This window comes from Rhinoraja longicauda, chromosome 14 (genome assembly GCF_053455715.1).
Source record: "Rhinoraja longicauda isolate Sanriku21f chromosome 14, sRhiLon1.1, whole genome shotgun sequence".
Lineage (NCBI taxonomy): Eukaryota > Metazoa > Chordata > Chondrichthyes > Rajiformes > Arhynchobatidae > Rhinoraja > Rhinoraja longicauda.
Window position 1 is genome coordinate 4,675,012 of NC_135966.1, and position 24,260 is coordinate 4,699,271.

Below are 24,260 nucleotides of genomic sequence, written 5' to 3' on the forward strand. Positions count from 1 at the left end.
GCAAAGATTGGATGGCGTAGCGTCAAGCTAAATCCCTTAGTTCTATTCTTCTGGCAGTATTTCATTTGCTTTGCAATCATTGGAACAATAGTAAAATTCTGAAATTTTTAGAGCATTTGTTTTGAAGCTGTTAATATTTCCATTTCACTTCCGAGTCCAAGCTGCCATTGGCGCCTTTGTCTAATCTGGAGGAGACTTGTTCCCAAAGCATTTGGTGTTGTTTATCAAGATCCCAGCAAGTAGATTGTAATAACTTAAATGCAAGCCATTTAGAATTCTTTGAATACTTGCTGGGGGAAAAAAGGCACAAGCTATTTCAGCTTGAATTGTTGAATGTGTAGAAACAAAGAACTGCAGATTCTGGTTAAGGACACAAGAAGACACAGTGCTGGAGTAACTTAGCAGGTCAGGCAGCATCCCTGGAGAACATGGGTAGGTGACGTTTCGTGTGGGGACCCTTCTTCAGACATCTTCAGTAATTGAACCATCTGTGTGAGATGAGACAAATAGGTTGTTTGAAGAAGTGGCTGGATTCAATCATCAGTGATCTATACTTATCTCTATAATGGTTACAAAAAATGTTGACACACATTTCAAAATTGTTTGTGTCACTTTGCCCCAAGGTGTGCCCAAATGTAGCATGTATCTAGTTGAAGAACTCAATGTAGAGTGAAAACATGGAAACGAAGGGCTTTTTCTATTTTTTTTCCAACGGTGTAACTTTTGGTGTTTCTGTGGCTGCAAGTGATACTCCAGGATGTGGTGCTACTGCCCACGTGGAAAGGTCAAGAATATCTTGGAGCGGATGCAGAACATTCTAGAAGGGGTAGGCGGGAGCAGCTGGAGGCTAAAGCCTGTATTATTACAAAAAGTTGGGTAGGAAGAAATGTGATCCTGACACTGGAATTTAAGCTGTGAGATAGAAAGTTTAAAAAGCAAAGCCTCAAGGTTTGTAACCTCAGGATTAATTACTCCCTGCCATGCCATGTGCTGGTGAGTGTAGAAATATGATAGGACTGATGAATGTGTGTCTAACGATCTGTGGGGGGTAAGGGAAGCTTCAGCTTTTGAATGACTGTGATCTCTTCTGGGGCCTCAGTGACCTGTACAAGCATGGGTTGCAGCAGAACTGGAGGGAAGGAAGGGGTGATCGATAGCCTTGCAGACAGATTTGCTAGTGCGAGTTTAAACTAGTTTGGCACTGGTGAGATCTAGAATAGCAGTTAGGGAAGTTGACATCAAAAATGGAACATGAAGGTCCAGTGAGGAGAGCAGACAAGAGACATGAGGGGATGCATGAGATGGCCAGTTTTAACTGCATTTACCTAGCAGGTAAGACAGATGAGCTGAAAAAGTGGATCAGCACATATGATTATGATATTGTTACAATCGCAGCGAAGTTGGTGAGGAAAGAGTTGTGGCAGCAACTCCCCGGGATAGGAATGTGAAAGAGGGAGCTCGTTGAGTCCAATAGCAATGGGAAAGGAGCTGTTCTTGACTGGACATCCAAGCTTTCAAGCACTTACATCTTTCAAACACTTACCCAGAAGGTAGAAGAGAGTAATGAGAATGGTCAGGGTTACAGGAATCCTTGACAACACTTCCTGATGCAACACACCATGAAGATGGACTGGAAGGAAATGGTAATTTTTTATGGATTGGGCTGTGTTCACTGCTTTCTGCAGGTTCAGATGATCAAGAACAGAGTATTAGTATACCAGGCTGGGATGCATACTGTCAGAATACTTAGTTTAGCATATCTGGAGAAGTTTGGGAGAATCCTGATGGATATGTTGAATCTTCTCGGATGCCTAAAAAAGTAAATACAATGAAATGCTTTCTTGATTACCGCATGAAGGGATCAGGATGAATTGCTGGTGATGGGGATTCCTCGAACCTGAAGCTGTCTACATCTCTACAACAGCTCTATTGATGGGGAGAGGGTTGTATTCATCTCTTGCTTCCTTAGGTCACAACCAACTCTTGTGCCTCGCTGGTGTTAAGGGCCAGGCTATGACCCTGACACCATGACATTTGATTTTCAATCTCTTTCCTAAACTTCATCTCAGCATTGTTGTAGATCTTGTCGATAACAGCAGTTTCATCGGTGAACTTAAAGATTGAGTTGGTGTTATACTTGGCTACACAGCTGTACAGGGAGTGGTGCAAGGGACTGAGCACAGTGCTGAGGGTCAGGGTACAAGAAATGTTTGACCTCTCTGCACAAGCTAATAGCTGTCATGCTGTATTTCTAGTTTATTGCTTATATGACAATTTATCTACTTTAAAAGATGTTGAATAGTTTAATATCTTTGTGTCTCAATGATTGGCGTTTCCAGTTTCTCGCATTTCACAATTACAAGGGCAATATCTTCCTACCCATTGTGTAGACTGATGCAAGTAGGGATTTTGATTACCCCATGGACATTGATTTGACTGGAAAAGGTAATTCAGAATAGCCCTTATTGTCATCCTAAAAAACAAATCTTTTGGATGAAATTCCGTTACCCACAGTCCAACAATAAGAGCAATAAAAATAAGCAATAACACACACAATCACAAACCAACACAAAACAAAAAAAGAAACATCCATCACAGTGAGTCTCCTCCAGTCACCTCTTCACTGTGATGGAAGGCCAGAATGTCTTTTCTCTTCCCCTGCCGTCTTCTCCCGCTGTCAGGCTGTTGAAGTTGCCATGTCGGGGCTCCCGACATTGAAGCCCCCGCCGGGCAGAGAAAATCCCGCGGCCTATTCCAGGTCGTGCCGGGCGGTGAAAAGCCCGCAGTGGGCCGACCCAAGCCCCGCAATTCCGCTGCCAATGTAGCGTAGGTGAGAGCCCCCCCATAAGCAGGGAACTCGGTGGTATGTAACTCCCTATGCCTCTCATTAGCTATTTCAGATGCCAGGACTATCTTACAAACCTAAGGCATTCTGGACTCTAAAAGGCTAGCACACAGCAGCACCCGGGTTCATGATAGAACGATGGCGCCCAACGCAGGTGACTGTACGCTGGCCACAGAGACAGATCTACAAACTTGTATTACAATCGCTCCAGCCTCTTAAATCTCTATTCCTACAGCAAGATTTCTTGCTTTAACTATGATCATCTTAAACTTTCTCAGATTGGTTGAAAACGCACACTACCAGATTCAGGGACAGTTTCTTCCCAGCTTTATCAGGCAACTGAATCATTCTATCGCAACCCGAGAGCAGTGCTGAACTACTATCTACCTCTTTGGTGACCCTTAGACTATCCTTGATTGGACTTTGCTAGCTTTACCTGGCACTAAACTTTATTCCCTTATCATGTATCTGTACATTGTAAATGGTTCAATTGTAATCATGTATTGTCTTTCTGCTGGCTGGTTGGCACACAAGTTTTTCACTGTACCTGACGATGAACTGGGACCATAAACTAAACTGAAACTGAAACAACATTCAGTAGCACACAAAAGAAGCACCCTGCCCCCTGAAACATCCTTAAGTTTTGAAGATAGATACAAAATGCTGGAGTAACTCAGTGGGACCACCGGCAGCATCTCTGGAGAGAAAGAATGGGTGACGTTTCGGGTTGAGACCCTTCTTCAGACTTTACTCCAGCATTTTGTTTCTATCTTCGATTTAAACCAGCATCTGCAGTTCTTTCCTATACACTTATAAGTTTTGAAATTAGTAATTAGCCGCTTACCTGACTTTGCCAACTTAATTGATTTTTAAGGCTTTTGAAATGCCTCTAACTGAAAGAGGGAATCTAAAATACAAATTAAATCTTTTTTTTTTTAAATTTAAATAACATGACCACACTTTTATAATTAAACTTGCTAAACTATGCCAAAGTATTTTTTAAGAAGGACATACTATCGCCACCTGTTTCATTTGTGCAGACTTCTAATTCCCATTGAAAGTTGGTGAGATCTCAGCACAATGCGGTTTCTGGGAGATCTCCCTAATGTAAATGACATGGAATCTCAGGAGTATGTCTAATTTTATCTGCATGTAATAGAGGGCAGCCAAAGTCTGAAGAAGGGTCTCGACCCGAAACGTCACCCATTCCTTCTCTCCCGAGATGCTGCCTGACCTGCTGAGTTACTCCAGCATTTTGTGAATAAATCAAATTATTATCTTGATGGCTGCTCTCAGCACGTTTCAGTTCTGCTTTAAAATAGGCAAGGAATAGCTTCATTTAACACCAACTGTTTCCAAATGTATATTGATAAATAAGCTTTTTAATGTGAACGCTGATGTAAAATGTGATGAACATGCCAAATTCAAGAATTGAAGGTTGTAAAAGATTTTCACGTGCCGCCTACATTTCTCTTAATGGATAGCTGGCTCTGCTTTTTCTTTACAGCAACATGAACCGTGAAGATAGAAATGTACTACGAATGAAAGAACGAGAGCGGAGAAATCAAGGAATTCAGCAGAATGAAGAGACTTTCCCTGGAAATTCCCCTCTCTTTGCTGAGCCGTATAAAGTACAGGTACAGTAAATATGGGTGAGCAAAGCTAATAATTATCCTTAAATAATTTAGTGAGGGCAAGATTCAAAGTCACTTGTCCTCTTCCTTTGTGACTCTAAATTGATAATTTTTGATAAAACCAAATCTGAGGTTCACCTGGTCAGTAACTCCCAGTTATTTTTAAGGTGGTTTTTTGGTTTAGCTACACTGTATTTGTGTAGTTTCTATATGTCACGAGGTGCTTAATCTACACTGGTTCACTTAGAAATATGGTGTGTGGGGAAATTTAGCAGTAATTGGGGAAACCTGCACAGGCACTGGAAATTGAAATCTTGCCTGTGAGAATCTGATAAGTTTAATCTTTTCTGCATTAATTTTTCATGTACTTGGAAATAACAAGTTTCAGGAAATGGGATTTTTTTTTTCTCTGCTTCTTATAATCCAGAGGTACTTGCTGTGCCCAGAGCAATCCACCATCCTATTTGACATTTCTCTCATCCACCAACTTAAACTGCAACTACAAGTTGCTCTCTGTTCTTTGGAGACCTTATCTCAAGATTGATTCTGATCATGAAAGGAATGGCTGATTTTGTTTTTAATTCTGCAACATTCGGTCGTGAACTCAAATACCAAAGCTGTTGGGCACAACCTTGAGAGAGAAAAGCCAGATTGAAAATCTGATCTGGTTTGAGGATCACTCACAAGCATGGAGATCCTAAGGTTTTTATGACAGATCTCTTCCAGTGTTAGACTCCGAGTCCACTGTTGGAGCACCAGCTTGGTGCATTTCCCCAACAGTTCCACTGCAAAATCGGATGCAGTTTAGCAATTTATTTCATTTCAGTGGAAAGAAAGGGCTTCGCCTTTTTAAAGGAATTGAGTAAACTGAGACACTGGGAATGTAAATTGAGAAACTGAGTTAATTGTGTAGGAAGGAACTGCAGTTGCTAGCTTAAACCAAAGATAGACACAAAATGCTGGAGTAACTCAGTGGGACAGGCAACATCTCTGGAGAGAACTGAAGATAGACACAAAATGCTGGGGTAACTAAAAACGTAATTTCTCTCCAGAGTTGCTGCCTGTCCCAATGATTTACTCCAGCATTTTGTGTCTGTCTTCGTTTTAAATCAGCATCTGCTGTTCCTTCTTACACAAACTGAGTTAATTTGCAGGTTTTCCTTTCCCGGGAGAAATTATTTCCATTAAACACTGCAGTTACATGTTGAGATTTATGGATTTCTAGTTATCTACCCTTGGGAATTTAATTTACTCCGTAAGCTGAACCATGATGGGAATAGAAGCAGAATTCAACATTCATAAATTAAAAATTATAGATTAAGAAGGTAAAGTTTGTACTAATCAAATCCTGATTGCACATGGAAATTTGCATTTCAGGAAAATCACATTTGTTTAACTTAGTTGTAATGCTTAAATCTACCAACTATTTTTTAAATAAGTTTTCCTAAATTTCCTGTTGTAATTTCTAAGATAAGAATTTTATCTTTTTGAGGAACTGTGCCCTATAGAATTTCCAAAGTTGATTTTTTTTTTCACTTTGCCCTGATCTTTTTTAGATTTACCTGAGGGGTTGGTGGATGTGGGAAGGGTGCTTCTGATGTTGGCTGGGAGATAGTATTTTGAACATTTGAGGTGGAATGTTTGCTTTCCGAGTTACTTAGACATTTGTTTTTGTTTGCACACTCTATATATGCTCTTATGTATTTAATTAGTACAAACAAAAAAGAGTAAGTAACTCAGAAAGCAAATATTCCCACTCAAATGTTCAAAATGCCTGAGATCCTGGATATGTTATCTCCCAGCCAGCATCAGAAGCATCATTCTTACATCCAATATCAATGCTCTTTAATAAATTCTAACCACGTCACACAATTCGTGTTAAAAACCATGTTGACCCTTTAATGATTTATCATCATTTATGTCCTGACATCGCCCCAGCTTCATTTGAAATGGTGATGGACATAATTATTCATATCTGCTATTGTCATTGTTCACAATGGTACAGCCTTATGATTAAATTCATTGTTACACTCATAGTCGACTAAAATATTATTTTTTTCGAAACAGGGGCGAACAGAAGATAAACTTTCCAGCAGAATCCAGAGTATGTTGGGAAACTATGATGAAATGAAAGACTATATAGGAGACAGACCTATTCAAAAGTTCATTGACATACCCAAAGGGACAGTTTCATCAACTACAGATGAGAAATCTGATCAAGCTTTCTTTGCAGAGCAAAGACACAGTGCATCTCACCAAAGCAGTAAGTGGACTCCAGTGGGTCCAGCAACTTCTGCCCCTAGTACTTCATCGCAGTCACAAAAGAGATCAAGTTCGGGGTTGCCGAGCAGCCATGGCAGTGGCCAAAGACATGGTGGTAGCAGCAGCAGTACTGGGAGTGGCAGCAGCCAGCGACACGACCGTGATTCAAACAGTAGCAGTCGTAAGAGAAGTGGGCAACATGGATCTGAACACTCAAAGTCCCATTCAGTCAGTCCGGCAAAACCACCTGCAGTTTCTTCATCTTTAAGTTCTAGTCATTCCAGGTCTCAAGGAAGTGACCACCATAGTAAAGAGCGCCATCGGTCAAAATCCCCCCGGGACCTGGATGCTGGGACCTGGGACTCTCCGTCACGTGTTCACACCTTTCCTGCTAGTGGGCAGCATACTTCACAATCTTTCACTCCTGCATTGATGTCCAAGCCCAGCTCAATGATACAGAAGCCCACTGCATATGTAAGGCCCATGGATGGACAGGATCAAGCACCTAATGAATCAGTAGAACCGAAGATTCCTTCTGAGCATTATGGTAGCCAGCCTCATGGGAGCAGTCTGGCTGAAATGAAGTCCGGCAACAAAGTGCTACTTTCAAAACTGAAAATCCCATCTCAATCAGTGGAGGTAAGCAAACGGTCTCAAATTTTGATTCTGAAGATTAAAAGTATTACTGTTGTCTTCTGAAGTTGCATGAAACTGTTAACGGGAAGTCTCGTAGAATGACGTTTAAGTGTTTTTTGGTCATTTAAAAAATGTTATTGATGTACTAACTAGATGTCACGGGTTGTCGAATATAGAAATTCTTATTTTGTTATCAATGCCAGTTCCTTAGAATAGCTTATCAAGCACTGACTGCAGCTCATATAGATATGCAAGGAGATGAAAAGTGTTGAACACTTCCTAATTGAAAGCACAGAATGAATGTACTATTTTGATATTGCAGAGAGTTGATCCTCAGCGGTTCCAGAGAACTCCATAGTTTCTGTCCTGTGCTTTCAAATCTATTTTTCCTGTCAACCTGGTTTGTGGGAAATATTTCTTCCACTATTTATTGCAACAAATCATCTCTTGGGCTGTTTCTGTAATAGACATCTTTATATAAATGGGTTTTTTAAATTAACCTTCTCCCTTCTGGATAGAGCAATGATAAGAACTTGAAGAGGTTTGTTACTGTTTAACTCTCATCAGATCAAATTGTCAACTGTGTATTAAGTCATCATTCATGACAGCACTTGGCAACACTCAATAAGGCTATCTACAGTGAATCGCTTACCTAAATCTCCACTTAATTAGGGTGCATCTATTTTTTTGATGCAGTGGAGTCAAATACTTTCCAAAGTGCTCGCAGTAACATTTGTAAATCACGATAGTCCAGGATTTGGCTACTAAGATCATTTGCACCCAGCTACCTTATAGCTTGCTGCTTCCTGGCCTCCTGTGCCATGCATCCTCCTAGTTTTCTGGGTCCCCACCTCTGCACCGCCATCCTTAGCCTTCCTGCTCACTGGGGCCCCACTTCTCATGCCATTCTGCAACATCCAGTTCCCGCACCACACCCTTCCCATTTGCCTGCCCCATGAACCTGACCGGTTCTCACAGAATGTATTACAATCTTGCACGTCTTTTAAAGAAAAAACCTGGTTAATGTCCCTTGTGGTATTAATGGAAATGACGTCCAATAAATGGGGAGCATCTAATAGTCTGGCACCACCAAAGTTTGGACTGTGCCAGATTATTAAAGTTTTACTTATTGTAACTATGTAAACAAAATCAAAATATAACCCTTGTGCTGCTGTTTCAGTCAAGCCATTAAGTTATTACAGAGTAAATGATTAAATAAAATAGAATATTTCAGTTGAGGTGCAGCTTTTATTGTCCAACCCAGAGTTGGAATTCTAGAAGTTGTGCAATAATCAAGTGATCACTTCCTTCGTACCCCACTCTGTAATCAGTAAATGAAATAACCACGTAGGTTTTCTAATGTAGTATTGCTAAGAGGAATTCAACACTTAATTGTTTGCTTGTAATGCTTGTTCTTTTGATTGCATTTCTACGGTTGTATAAAATAGCCTCTTCTTTGTAAACTACAATCTAAAGCTCCTCCTTGCTTGCACCATATTCGTTCTTATCGCAAATTGTTGGTATTACCGGCTATTGTGTTCCTTGTTGTCCGAGTAAAAAACAGTGCCACCAGCTGATGCCCTGACAAGAAAGATACGATAAAATATTCTTTTGTTTTTTGCCAGATTCTGTGTTTATTCCCAAATCGTTGGAATAATGTTGAGTGAATACATAAAACTGCTGATTTTTACTGAAACTATTTTTGATTTAATTCTCTCCTGCATAGTGTTAAATTACTTTTGATAAACAGTAGTAATAGCTGCAATCAAGCAATAATATCTGAATTTTCAGCATTGTGCTCAACCAGGTACAAACGCAAATGCCAAACTATAGGCAGTAGAACTCAGCAGGTCAGGCAGCATCTCGGGAGAGAAGGAATGGGTGACGTTTCGGGTTGAGACCCTTCTTCAGACTGAGCATTTGGCATCCTTGGGAAAAGAGTGCCAGTTGCATGAGAATTGTTCAAATACCACCCTGGCATTATGTGTGTAAGCCTTCAAATAAATTTCCCAACTATGTCATATCTTTCTCCTTTTAAATAACAAGATTTTACATTGCAATTTTACTTGCACTGTGGACAGCTTGATTGAAATTATGTAACATTCGATTTGTATCTAAAATATTAGATGCTCTAAGTTGGAACTGCTGCCCTGACCTGAATGTTTCCAAAATATTCTCTTCTACAGATGTGATCAAACAAGTGTACATAGCGAGCCAAATTACCAAGCAGTGGGCAATTTAGAAATAATTGAATGCAAGAATAGTTATTTTGATCTTACAGGAACTATAAAATCCAAGGGATCTTAATGTTTGTAGATTATTCCCTCAAACATGTTTGTGTTTTGGACTCGTGACTTAAGATACATAAATATTGTTTCATTCATTTTTTGGTCTCTGAGCTTCGAGCCAGGCAGTTATTGCCCTGGCCATTATTTTTTTGAGAAGGTTATGGGGTGCCCCGTTGAATCACCACAGTCCTCCTCGTAAAGGTACTCCCACATTGCAGTTGAGCAACAGATTCCAAAATTTTGATTCCACTTCAATGAAGAATCAGTGAAATATTTCTAAGTCGGGATGGTATTTAAAGTTTCAAAATCAAGAAACTGCAGATGCTGGAAATGGGTCAGGCAGCTTCTGTGGAAAGAAACGGATTCCAGAAAAAATCTGATGGAGTCTTTGACCTGAAATGTTGACTGATGCTGCCTGAACTGCCGTGTTTCCAGTATCTTCTCGGCGGACGAGGGGTAGCTTGAGTTTTTTTCCACCTATTTTAAATATGTAATGATATTGAATCTAATTTTGTTTTGTTTGTAATAATTGTATTCTTAGTGGTGCAGTGTATAACAGATGTGAAATTATGAACTGGTGAGAAAATCTTGATAATAGTGAGAAAAATTACATTGGTTTCTTCTTGAAATTTTCAGTCTTCTGTCTCTGGTGATGCCAGTTGTGTGGATGAGATTTTAAAGGTATGTCTCATTTTGATTATGGATAGTAGAATACCTGTTTGGGGCCACTTGATATGTTTTTATCTTTTCCCTTTTATTCCTTTCTTTTCCAAAGTCCTTGTTTTATTCTTGGGAATAATGATCATAATGAATAATGATACAATACTAGAAGCCCCTTGATTATTTTAGCCACATGTTTCATCTGTCTCCCTCTTCATTTAAGTGCCTGCAGGTTGCTTGGTTGGTTTCCCTTGTAATTAATTGTGAGCAAGACCACACAATGTTTACACTTGTTCTACATGCATGGGCATGTTTTCCCATTCCTCAGTACTGGGGGAAATTATGCTATTCCCGCTGCTACCCAATTAAGCAAGCGCACTTGCTTTAATCAAACTTAGCCAAACAGATCACAGTAAAGAGCTGATGATGCATTTATCCAGTTTAGTTGCACTGAAGGCATAGCATGAGTTCCAGTCTTCCTGGCAGTTTGGTAAATATAGTTAGCAACAGGTTGGCAATCCCAGTTCGATCCCCTGTGAGAATGGTTTAACATTCCTTTAAAGTGGGTGATTCTTGCCCATTTTTGCTGAAGTGATCCTTCATGACAGTGCAGAGCAGCATTTGAGTCATTAAAACAAACTAAACCAAATGGATGGAAGGACTGAAAATATGCTTTGTTATAATAAAATCCGTGCCCGATCATAAATGTTCTCTACTTCGTAGGAGGAGAGAGAAAATGGGGAATTATAGACCAGTTAGCCTTGCATCAATAGTGGGGAAGATGGTGGAGTCGATTATTAAAGATGTTAAAGCAGCGCGTTTGGAAAGTCAGCAAGGATATATGAAGGGGAAATCATGCTTGACTAATCTTTTGGAATTTTTTGAGGATGTAATGAGTCGAATGGATATGGGAGAGCCAGTGGATGTGGTGTATTTGGACTTTCAAAAAGCCTTTGACATGGTCCCACACAAGAGATTAGTGTGCAAAATTAGAGCACATAGCATTGGGGGCAGGGCATTGACATGGATGGAGAACTGGTTGGCAGACAGGAAGCAGAGTAGGATTTAACGGATCATTTTCAGAATGGCAGGCAGTGACAAGACGAGGGAATTAAATGTAACATCTCTAAGTTTGCGGATGACACAAAGCTGGGTGGCAGTGTGAGCTGCGAGGAAGATGCTATGAGGCTGCAGGATGACTTGGATAAGTTGAGTGAGTGGGCAGATGCATGACAAATGCAGTATAATGTGGATAAATGTGAGGTTATTCGCTTTGGTGGCAAGAACAGGAAGGCAGATTATTATCTGAATGGTGTCAGATTAGGAGGAGGGGAGGTGCAATGAGTCCTGGGTGTGCTTGTACATCAGTCACTGAAAGTAAGCATACAGGTACAGCAGGCAGTAAAGAAAGCTAATGGCATGTTTAGAAGGATGAGAGGGGATCTTATAGAAACGTATAAAATTCTTAAGGGATTGGACAGGCTAGATGCAGGAAAATTATTCCCGATGTTGGGGGAGTCCAGAACCAGGGATCACAGTTTAAGACTACGAGGAAAAGCTTTTTCACCCAGAGAGTTGTGAATCTGTGAAATTCTCTGCCACAGAAGGCAGTGGAAGCCAATTCATTGGATGTTTTCAAGAGAGATAGATTTAGCTCTTAGGGCTAAGGGAATCAAGGGATATAGGGGAAAAAGCAGGAACGGGGTACTGATTGTGGATGATCAGCTATGATCATATTGAATGCTGGTGCTGGCTCGAAGGGCTGAATGGCATACTCCTGCACCTATTTGCTATGTTATAATACAAAAGCAACTAAATTTATTTGAGATCATGAACTGCATAATCTGTGTATGATTGTACAAATTATTCTGAGTTTGATCTTTATGATAAAGTCACAGGTCAGCTGTATTCTTTGGATTCAGTGCAGTTATAATGCGTGATTGCAGATCAATTTCTGTGACTAGCACACAGTTGCCTGGGTTGGGCGCCATCTTGGATACAGTTATGGTTATATATATCTCGTCTGGTTAAATACTGGGAGATTAGTTGGCTGTGCCCAAATTGTCCCTATGATTTCCATTATAAACATTGGAATCCATAACGCAAATGAAGGTTGTAAAATTGCACCAGCAGCGTGGTTATTGATGGGTGGGGGGTAATTATAGATTGATTTGTGCAACGACCAGCAGAATTTACAATGGAAAATGTGGTTAGTTATAGATTTCAATATATGCTAAGTTCCAGGGTGTTTGACAGGACATAATTGGATTCCCTTTAAATTTTAAAACAATTCTTGCTTAAGTAGCCTGTTATGCGGTGTTATCATGTTGCTATCTAACACGGAATACAATTCTGACCTCTTGCATTCTGTGTGCTGTAGGAGATGACTCATTCCTGGCCACCACCCCTGACAGCAATTCACACACCATGCAAGGCTGAGCCATCAAAATTTCCATTTCCAACAAAGGTAGGTATCTGTATTTGCCTCTACGGAAATGGAATATTTGAATTTGGAATCGAATGAAGGTTATAAGAAATGAAGGTTGTATGATGTAGGAGAGGAAAGAAATAATGTAGATGTGGATTTATGCTGTGGAAAAAGAAGAAAAGTGAGAAATGTCAAAGGAACAGCATATTGTAGGTTATAAGAAAAAGCATTGCAGAGGAATTCACAATGACAGTGAACTTGAGTATGTTTTTGTATCCTTTTTTAGTGGTTAATTCTTTGCATGCAACCTGTCAAACTTTAAACTTAACATGAACTTTCAAATCTAATGTGTTTAAATTTAACTTTGAGTAATTTTGAACAGCTTTTGATTAAAGATAACCATATCCAAGTTGAGTATCAATATATCTACCAATCTGAATATTTCTACTAATTCATGACTGAAGAAAAACATCAATTTTAAATGTCGTGTACATATATCCATTTATATTTAAGATGCTTAGAGTACAAAACTATCTCGGTAATTAGCTTGAAGAAACTGCTACTTTCCATCTTGGTTGAAAATTACTGCAGCTTAGAATTAACCATTGTGTGTTTCTTCTCTCCATTTTCTTTTGTTTCCATGCTGCATCTGATCCTTTTTTGACCTGTAGCTGTTCTTCCCCACCCACTGACAAGATTCTAGTCTGCGTCAAAAGTTCATTTTAACTCTTTTAGGATTCAGGTTCTCTAAAGTTCAGAATTAACAGATTTTGGTGAGTGGAAAGTTCATGTTGCTGAGTTTAGAAATGTTGTTCACCAAAGTTGTGAGCAACATTTGAAATAAAACATTGCCGTGCCTCTAGCGTTCTTTCATGATCTTTATGGAAAGAAATCCCAGCAAAATGTGTATGATCTCAACAGTAAAGTGCATTCTGAAAGTTCCCTGAATGACAGTAGTTTGCAGGGTATGTATTAAAGTTTGGTCAACATATCAGTCAAAGAGGAGTTTGTTCCATTTCCAATCCATTATTGTTGCAGTAAATTTCACATTTTATATTGTCTTTTATTTTTTAGGAATCTCAGCATGTTAACTACAGTGTACAAGGACAGAGTAAGTATTCAAAGCTATTTTAAATGAAATGCTTTCATTACCTGATGTGACCCTCTCATCAGTAGAACGTTTTATTTTATCTGACTTGGATCAATGGGATGGGTGAGGCTTTTTTCATGCCCATGCAGACATCAAATACTGAATTTCGATTTCATGTTTTGAGAAGCGCGAAAGATAATCAGACATTGTGCTTATTTTTTGTAACAACAGAAAAGTATCAGAGAAACATACTTTTCATAACTGAACTGCATCTCTTTTATCATTTTGAAAGAGATGCCCACACATCAACAAGATAATTGTCAATTTGTGGTCAATAAAACCATGTTATTGGAGATGCATATCTAAGGAGACAAGCATGTCCTGAATTTAGTGACGAGAGTGATCCTCAATGTGTGGAATCTTTATCGGTGGTAAAGATTGAAAGTACATAGTCGTTGACCGCAGCTGGCCCTACACTTTTAATAGCATTCATCTTTATTTAGTTCCCATAAAAGTTTCTTGAATCGGTGCCATTCTGACTCCATAAGCGTTACGACTTGATCAAATTGGCCATTTGGTTTTTGAATGATCTTCATTACCAAGCTGCTTGTTTGATTATAATTATTGCTGGTTGAGATCCTCTTCGACCAAAAATAAATTGGGAATTCCAAAGGAACCACTATTCCTCTTACAGTTACCAGCTTCTTTCCTTCCTCTGCCATTCCTGATTCCACACATTCTTCTTTCTACCTAAACCAGATTCCACAGCATCTGCACCCTGTTGGATTCTGAGCTGACCAGCTAAATGCATGTCATCTATATTGAGAACTGTCACCTCCTTAATTTAACTTGAGTGAGCAGCTTTTCAACCACAGAGAACAACAGGGCTACACCAGATCACACAGTGGATACAAAGCAAGAGTCAATGGATAGTGACTGATAATGAGAACTATGAGGAGAAAAGTAGTTTCCAAGTTATTGAGACCAGTTTTATTAATATCAATGCAGCTGAGTCAAATTAATGAAATATAGTTCAGGCATTGAAACTGGAGCCTGTAGTGCATGGCTCAACCACTGCCTGATATATTCACTCGGACTAATGGAGCCATAGTCTGGTATCTTCCAATTGTGTGCAAATTTATTGCGCATAATAGGCTTTAAATTTTATGGTGGTGATTAAACAAATATATATTTTAATAGAGGTTTTAATTGCAGAGAGATACAATTCAGCACCAAAGTCAACCTCCAGTCATCCTCAAACAAAATGGTAAGTAATTTTCATTTCTCTGCACATTGGAGAAAGCTTTTTGTATGCATCCTGGAGAAAAAAAATGGTGTCCTGTTATAAGCATTAGGTTTACAAGTTCACACACAGGGGGGCAGAGCCGTTATTCCGCTTGTCATTTAGCATTTATGACAGTGTGGAAGGATAGAGTTTAACGACGTGCAATTTGCAGTAGGCCTCGGTCTGTGAAGCTGGATTTGTTGTAAACTCAACAATACAAATCCAGTTGGCGCTTGCTTGCAGAACTTGAGGTTGTGCTAATTTTTTTGGGAGCGTGTAGTTAGGGAAGGGGGCAAATAATGACGTGATATCAGATAAAATTTGATTTATTCCCCCTCCCATCTCAAAGTAGTTTTGTTTGGATATTGACACAGGATTTAGACAAGTATCATTTTTAAGGAGCAACAAGGAACTGCAGACGTTGGTTTACACAAAATATACACTGCTGGAGTAACTCAGCGGGACATGCAGCATCTCTGGAGAGAAGGAATGGGTGATGTTTCCATTCTTCTTCAGAAAGGTCTCGTCCCGAAACGTCACGACCCAAAACGTCACCCATTCCTTCTCTCCAGAGATGCTGCCCGCCTCGCTGAACTTTTTGTGTCTATCTTGACCATTGCCATCCCCCATTTGGAAGGGCAGTCAAAGGAGATGCTGATAAAGGAAAGCCTTGGATTGCTGCAGTAAATAGAAAGTCAAGGAAGACGGGTTCAGTGGTTAGTTTTATCAAGCTGGATAAACAAGACTCACTTTCTTTCGCAAAGGCCTTGTTAACGACGAAATTTGTTTTTACTTTAATGTGTGGGCAGATTGGACGGGAGTTGAGAAATTAATTTACCCATTAAATGCCTGAAGGAGTGATGGGAGCAAAAACCCATCATTGAATTGTAGAACCACCTGGGCAAGCTTTTGAAGATTAACAACTTGCAAAACTAGGGACCAAAATCCAAAAGTGGAATTAAACTAAAAGCCATTTTTGGCCAGCATCGAAAGAATGGTGGCCCTCTCTGCCGTGTGTTTCAATGATGAAGAAATTAAGCTTTTGGATATTTTAATTGCACTCCAGGTTAATCAAGTATTTTTTCTTCCCTTGTATTGATGGTGTAAAGGTATGAGGGGTCATGAGATGAGTCATTCATGGCAGACGATTCAGACTTTAACCTTTTGTAGCCATGGTCTCATGGCTGGTCTTTTATGTTTTGAGTCAGTGGTGATTTCCCACCCCAATCTTTCCCCAGAGCAGATGATACTGATAATGTATTGGGGAGAGATTACTCAACTGAGTTAAAGATGGGAATTGTATACAACTCAAATATCCAATGCAGTGTCTGGGGAGTGTGTACTTGGGTTAGTTAAGGGCAATAGTCTAGTTTTATACGTAATGATTATAGTTTAATTCCTTTAGACAGACAAGACAGATGGTAAATATTTTGCAGCTGTAGTCAGTGTAAGCTGATGGAAGCCATCGAGGTCCCTGGTGACCACTTCTACGGTAAGTATCCACAGGCCAAAGAACTTTGGTGCAGGATTCCCAAGAGATCAATTTGCAAGTTGAATCGATAGCAAAGAAGGCAAATGCAATGTTAGCTTTATTTCGAGAGGACTAGAATATAAAGACAAGCACTGGTCTGACCGCATTTAGAGTATTGTGAGCCATTTTGGGCCCCATATCTGAGGAGGAATGTGCTGGCATTGGAGAGGGTTTACGAGAATAATCCCGGGAATGTTTGGGTTAACATATGGCGAGCATTTGACGGGGGGAATCGCGGGGCTTTCCGTCGCCCGATTCGGCCGCGGGACGTTTCAGCGCCCGGTGCGACTCGGCCGCGGGGACTTCCATCCCCTTGCGGGGACTGTGCGGGTCGGTCGGGGACGAGCTATCTGTCCGTGGGCGTGGGGAGGAGAGTGGAAGTTTTGTTGCCTCCATCACAGTGAGGGGGTGTTTGGAGTCACTGTGATGGACGTTTGTGTTGGGGTTATGTGTCTTGTGTTCTTTTTTGTGTGACTGCTATGTGGTTTCGTTCGGTGCCTTGGTGCCGAATGACAAATAAAGCTCTGTTATACTGTTATATTCAAACCCATCGAATAGTGAAAGACCAGGATAGAGTGGATGTGGAGCGGATGTCTCCACTGGTGGAAGAGTCTAGAACCAGATGGCACAGCTTCAGTGTAAACGGACATTCCTCAACAAAGGAGATGAGGAGGAATTTCTTTAGTCAGAGGGTGGTGAATCTGTGGAATTAACTGCCATAGACGACTGTGGAGGCCAAGTCATTGAGTATTTTAAAGCAGAGATTAATAGGTTCTTGATAAATAAGGGTGTGAAAGGTTATGGGGAGAAGGCAGGAGAATGGGCTTGAGAGGGAAAGATGGACCAGCCATGATTGAATGGCAATGTAGACTCGAATGGCCGAATTCTGCTCCTATGAATTATGAACATAAGATTTGTCATCATTGAGCCTTAATTTTGATATCATTAAGCTTTGGTTTTAATTCACATACATGTTGCTCACCAGTCTAGGTGTGTCGATGTGTATAATGTCATTGTTGTTGCTGGGAAAGATCGCTTTTAAAATTTACGAGGCCAAAAATCCTTTGCAGTTTATTCATTTGTTTCTACTCTGGATTTTAAATACTGTAAGTTTTAAAACTATATCTTGTAATGTGATTTCTAAGTTGCATAACTTAGTGCCTTCTTTCTTTTTTTAAAATAGCCCAGAAAGTGACCAGACACCTTCAGGGTAAGTTTACTACAAATGGAATTATAACAGGAAAAGGGCTTTGTATGCCTTGATCCTTGTGTTTTCGTTGCAAATTGTTATGTGGCTTGGACCGACTTGATGTCTTCGCTATTCAGTTATGCAGTTGACCCATTGTTGGTGTGGGAGTTCCTGCAATGCTGCCTTGATGCCTGCTCTGAGCAGCTGGTTACTGGGAAATGAGCGACGCGTAGGGTAACCATACTTCCACTGTAATGTAATGGGGCAGTCCCACACCATGTGACTCTTGATAATCCACTACTCAATTGAGAAAATTCCATTAGTTCAGCATCTGACTCATAGGGTGATGTTGCTCATCATGCACCTTGTACCTGCACAGCTAAGTTCACTGGAGAATTTATAATAATACTATAACATTTTAAAATGCAACACAGAATCATAGTGATACAGTGTGGAAATAGGCCCTTTGGCCCAACTTGCCCACACCGGCCAACATGTCCCAGCTACACTAGTCCCACCTGCCTGCGCTTGGTCCATATCCCTCCAAACTTGTCTTATCCATGTACCTGTCTAACTGTTTCTTAAATGTTGGGATAGTCCCAGCCTCAACTGCCTCCTCTGGCACCTTGTTCCATACACCCACCACCCTTTGTGTGGAAAAAGTTACCACTCAGATCTTAAAATCTTTTCCCCTTCACCTTAAACCTATGTCCTCTGGTCCTCGATTCCCCCACTCTGGGCAAGAGACTTTGTACATCTACCCAATCTATTCCTCCATGATTTTATACATGTGTTGGGGTATTAAGAGGGACAGCATCAAATAGCCTGGCCAATCCCGCACACCATTCTTTTCACATTTCCCTATTGAGCTGTGACTTTTCCAACTTGGTGTGTGAGTTTTCAAATGCTGTCTAGAGCAAATGCTGGTAGGATACATAGGTAATGTGGACCGGGGTAGTGGTCATAATGCAGATCTGTTTCATTTTGGAATAAACTTTTTCATTGGTAACACTTCACATGTAATCTGTTGCGAGACAGTGGAATTCCAAAATACTTGGAAGGCCTAAACCTGAGGAAATCAATTGCCTGCTACTTGTCTGTCCCAGCATACAAAACACCAGTGGTGTTCTTCCCTTGTTCTGTGAAACTAAAGTCGATGACAAAAAAATGTATCAGAAATATGAACTTGCGTGGACTTTCACACCTGCAGCACGTTGCAAAGCACATTTATACCCAACGAAATACTAAAAATGTCAACACCTCTGTCGATGACATAGGTTGGTATTACTGGCAAAGCTCATCTTTAATTGCCCTTGAAGATGGTGGAAAGCCTTGGGTCTTTCCAACATGCCCTGATTGTGAATCAATGAATATGAAAGTACATTGAGTATAAGAAGATAACTGCAGATGCTGGTACAAATCGAAGGTATTTATTCACAAAATGCTGGAGTAACTCAGCAGGTCAGGCAGCATCTCGGGAGAGAAGGAATGGGTGACGTTTCGGGTCGAGACTCTTCTTCAGACTGATGTCAGGGGGCGGGACAAAGGAAGGATATAGGTCTGAAGAAGGGTCTCGACCCAAAACGTCACCCATTCCTTCTCTCCCGAGATGCTGCCTGACCTGCTGAGTTACTCCAGCATTTTGTGAATAAATACCTTCGATGAAAGTACATTGAAATGTTTTGTGAAATTGGAGGGGAATCTGCAGGTGGTCTGTCTATGGCCTTGTCCTCGACAGTAGAGTTCTTGATTTAGGAAAGTGTACTGAAAGTGAGTAACTACAGCCTGATTTGCGGATGTGTACATATTGGGCACATTTGCCAGTGGTAGATAAAGTTGGTGCAATGTCAATTGAATAGACAGGTTTGTCTTCAACTGGATGGTGCTTGTTGAGTTTTACTGTAGTAGCATCTATCCAGACATGTGGAGAGTGTTCCTGTCCTGTCACCCATTCTCCTACCTCTTCTAGATGCCACAAGACCACACAGGAATACAATAGTATCCGTATCTTCCATTCAAGATAAAAGGCCACCCAAATTATGCTCATTCAAATCAGACCTGGAAATGATGGAGACACAATATACTGAGATCGGATTATGCAAGTCAGACAACTCCTGTTCAGATTTTCTCATCTCCTTTGATAGAATAGTCTATATTCTATTTGCGCAAGTTTTAGAACTTGGAAACCATGAAGCTTATCTTGTTCCATAGGATGTTATTTAGCTTATTCCACCTGGTACTTAAGTTTTAGAACAAAATTTACAAATCTGCAGGGGATCACCTAGTTACACTAGAACCGCCTCCTGACATCGACTATCGTAGAATGCAAGCAAAGGCATGGTGTATTTTAATAAATATTACCAGATTTTCTCATTTTTCTTCGTAATGTGAATTTTAAATCTGTTAACTTTGGTATTAATTGATGATGGTTAAGAGGAAAAAATCAGATTTCTAAATAGAATCTGATTAATTCAACTGACCAGTTTAATTTAATTAATGGTTTAGTATTCAGTACTATTGTTTTTTTTTGCTGTATTAAATTTGTGATATCAGCAGTACAAGCATAGTTAAAATAATCCTGTTTACTCAGTCGAGCGCACTGCTGCTTTATCTTTTAGAATGAAAAGCAGCCTTGGGTATTTCATGGATTGTGACTTATCCTCTTTGAATGGATGTTTAATTAGTTTCTGATTTTTTTTGAAGCCGGACAAAATGTCAAAATTTGGTCAAATTATCAACAAATATATTTTAGTATTTTCTTGTATTCTACTGTAGTAGATTGTTCAGGGGGTTTGTTCTGAAATCAAACCTGAATGATTGCTACTTTATTGTTGCGCGTGACAAGTCACAGTGAGGTTCTTTGTTTAGCCCACCCAAGGTATGCAGAGAGTTGCCACGTAAAGGGTGCCAACATTGTTACAACATATTCCATTTTGAACTCCCTCCATTTGTAGTCCCCCTTAGTTCTCAGTGGTCCCCCATGCTGGGTCCTCCTTTCTTCTCCCTCAAGGCGGCCTCTTCACGCCAGTTGTGGTCCTCCTTTGTTCTTCCTCACGGCGGTTCCCCTACGTCGGGCCTCCCTTTGTTCTCGGCGACGTGTCCGACCTCCGGCACCCACCGCCGACCCGACTTGCTCTCCTGAGTTTGGAAGTAAAGTGAATCTGGAACATTGTGCATATAGATCAGTTTCAGTCTACACGGTGGCGCAGCGGTAGAGTTGCTGCCTTACAGCGAATGCAGCGCCGGAGACTCGGGTTCGATCCTGACTACGGGCGCCGTCTGTACGGAGTTTGTACGTTCTCCCCGTGACCTGCCTGGGTTTTCTCCAAGATCTTCGGTTTCCTCCCACACTCCAAAGACGTACAGGTTTGTAGGTTAATTGGCTGGGCAAATGTTAAAAAAAATTGTCCCTAGTGGGTGTAGGATAGTGTTAATGTGTGGGGATCGCTGGGCGGCGCGGACCCGGTGGGTCGAAGGGCCTGTTTCTGCGCTGTATCTCTAAATCTAAAAATTCGACACGACTTACTATCTTCTCTGGTGTTGATGGAAATTCTGTTTTCATTTTGTGTAGAGTGTTGGAAGAGGACCTCAAGCTTAGCAGCAGTGAAGACAGCGATGCTGATCAGGTTTGCCTTCACTCCAGCATTTGTTTTGTGTGTGAGAACTGGAATTGATATAACATCACATTTATGGGTGAACTTGCCAGAAAAATATAAATAACTTGTGACTGACTCCTGGAGCACGTTTTGTTTTTCCGTTAAATTTCCCTGAATGGTCTTTTCACTCACCAAAAGCTTGATAGAGTTAACGGGTGAAAATGGTGTCATTGTTAATAAAAGATGTAAAGACAAGAGTTAATGGAAGCAAGGGCAACAATGTGTAAAGGATCACATGCAGCAGACAGCAAAGAAAGGAGGAACAAACGACAAGAAATGGAAAATGTGTGCCAATATTATGCGATTTATAAGTTGTTAGGTCCAACCTTGCAGATTGTCAAACTATAACGATGCTATGTTTGCAAGCTATTTGTTTGAGCTGGGAGTAATCCAAGCCAATTGAATCTACGTTGCAAGTGCACAAATCTTCTGACTGAATTTAACGATGCCTCAACAAAATTGGCTTCCTCTTTTGCAAAAGAGTTTGGGAATGTGTTAAAAGAAGTTATAGTATGGATCTATCTTAATTTTATGAGTATCTTTGTACTTTATTTTTAGGACTTGGGGAAACAACCTGCAAAGGTTACTCCAGAAGGGTATGTAGTGCTTGTCTGTGTTAATGTAAATCATCACGAGCTTTGTATTAATTTAATCCATGCCACTTTACAACGTGTGATTAAGCCATCTGCTAATAGATTTAATGAAACGATGATAATATCAGAAGCATAAGATAAAGAAGTGTGAGCATTAGCAAAGAAATTCAGATATATAAACACGGCCCCTTTGAAGTTTGCTTTCCTAAATGATAATTTTGTGAAATATGTTCAATCATGCATGGCATATTTGCAATTCATTCTCTTAATTTTTTGTAGTAGGTGGTCTTTTATGCAGAGGAGACTTTGTACAGTTTCTGAACAAAGTTTTAACTGCTTTCCTGAATGATTTTCTTTTTTGTTTTTCCAGTAGTTCTGAACCTGCCCAGCAAAACAATGAGTGTTTGGAGCCTCCAAGGGCTGACTCGAGCAGCCACAGTGGGTCTGAGAGTAGTTCTGGATCTGATTCAGAAAGTGAGAGCAGCTCGAGTGACAGTGAAGCTAATGAACCAGCATGTGTTTCTCCAGACGTAAGTCGTGACTGATTTTCACCGATCTTTTAAACACATAAAGAACCCTGTTTGTATAATGAAAAATACTGGGGGGGTTTTTTTCCATGTTCTTTGCAAAGATATTCAATGGCTTTCCATCAACATTACTTCACTTAAAACAGAAAATTGCTCAACATTTAGTGGGTCAGGTAGCACTTGTGGATGGAGACACTAATTTAATGTTTCAAACAGCTTTTAACAGAATGGTCTACATTCTAAATAAAGGGGGTAGAAAGGTCCTTGATGTCAGGTCTCCCCTAAAGGATGAAATGTTATTGACCTGAAAAAAATGAGTCTGTTTCCAAAGACGCTTCCTGACACGTTTTCTTAAGAATCTAAAATGGTTTGCTGTGTCACACTGCCTGTAACATTGCATTTCACTGTTATGGATGCAGTGAATCCGTATCGGCGACTATGCTTGTATACACTGGAATTTAGAAGGATGAGAGGGGATTTTATTGAAACATATAAGATTATTAAGGGGTTGGACACGTTAGAGGCAGGAAACATGTTCTCAATGTTGGGGGAGTCCAGAACCACGGGCCACAGTTTAAGAATAACGAGTAGGCCATTTAGAACGGAGATGAGGAAAAACTTTTTCAGTCAGAGTTGTGAATCTGTGGAAATCTCTGCCTCAGAAGGCAGTGGAGGCCAATTCTCTGAATGCATTCATGAGAGAGCTAGATGGAGCTCTTAATGATAGTGGAGTCAGGGGGTATGGGGAGAAGGCAGGAACGGGGTACTGATTGAGAATGATCATCATGGCCTACTTCTGCACCTATTGTCTATTGTATCAATGAATAATAATCATGGAAACCGGAAGAATATGCAAACTCCACACAGACACAGCACCCGAGGTCAGGATCGAACCCGGGTCTCTGGTGCTGTGAGGCAGCAGCTTACGACACTGTGCCAGCGTGGAATATAACCATCCAGTGGCACGGTCATGTTTTACCTTTCCTTCAATCTGGTGCGTTGCAGCCACATACTTTCCACAGCCTGGGCAGTGTTGTTATTTCCAACTATAAGCTAGCAGTGGCTCATTTGGAACCATTGTAGCCTTCACGTTAGGGATTGCAGCTTCAAGTCCAACTTGTGAGATTGTAACACGAACACGGTAGTTTGCGGTCAGATATGCAGTCTGTCGAACCGAAGACTTGCATGTGTAGGCAATCCTTTTGCAATTTCATTGTTCTGAATTGTAAAATGTTGCAAATTTTTCCACTGCTGCTGACTGACCTGAGTATTTCCAACATTTGTTGTATCTAGCTCATATCTAGTGTCTTGGTTTCCACATAAACTCTTTTTTTTAAACTATTTCCATTTTAGATTAAATTGGCATTGTCCTAGTCAGTTGGCTAACACTGTCTGTGTTCATTTTGTATCTTTTTCGTTGGGGAAAGAATAGCTCATTTTGTACAAGGATTGTACAAAGTTAGTGGGTATATGGGGCCAGCTGCCATTGGGGGGTACTTGAGGCAGCTACTCATAACAACGTTTAAAAGATATTTGGGCAGGTTTCAAGGAACATGGGCAAAAGCTGGGCGGGCAGGACTGGTGTAAATGGGGATTCTTGGTCAGCATGGGCAAGTTGGGCCGAAAGGTCTCATTC

General features: G+C 40.5%; 1 protein-coding gene across 4 annotated transcripts in view; it reads left to right on the top strand.

Annotated features, from left to right (window-relative positions):
* Nucleotides 1-24,260, top strand: part of aff4 (AF4/FMR2 family, member 4) — a 66,414-nt gene that overhangs the window by 17,626 nt on the left and 24,528 nt on the right. The window contains exons 2-11 of one of the 4 annotated variants that reach the window (XM_078411319.1): nucleotides 4,353-4,482; nucleotides 6,547-7,380; nucleotides 10,302-10,346; nucleotides 12,706-12,792; nucleotides 13,828-13,864; nucleotides 15,059-15,110; nucleotides 17,843-17,869; nucleotides 21,420-21,474; nucleotides 22,063-22,100; nucleotides 22,468-22,627. In XM_078411319.1, coding sequence (XP_078267445.1) covers nucleotides 4,357-4,482; nucleotides 6,547-7,380; nucleotides 10,302-10,346; nucleotides 12,706-12,792; nucleotides 13,828-13,864; nucleotides 15,059-15,110; nucleotides 17,843-17,869; nucleotides 21,420-21,474; nucleotides 22,063-22,100; nucleotides 22,468-22,627 — 1,461 coding nt within the window. In that variant the 5' untranslated portion in view covers nucleotides 4,353-4,356. The remainder of the gene's footprint in view (nucleotides 1-4,352; nucleotides 4,483-6,546; nucleotides 7,381-10,301; nucleotides 10,347-12,705; nucleotides 12,793-13,827; nucleotides 13,865-15,058; nucleotides 15,111-17,842; nucleotides 17,870-21,419; nucleotides 21,475-22,062; nucleotides 22,101-22,467; nucleotides 22,628-24,260) is intronic. The other 3 variants (XM_078411320.1, XM_078411321.1, XM_078411322.1) reach the window with 3 other exon arrangements.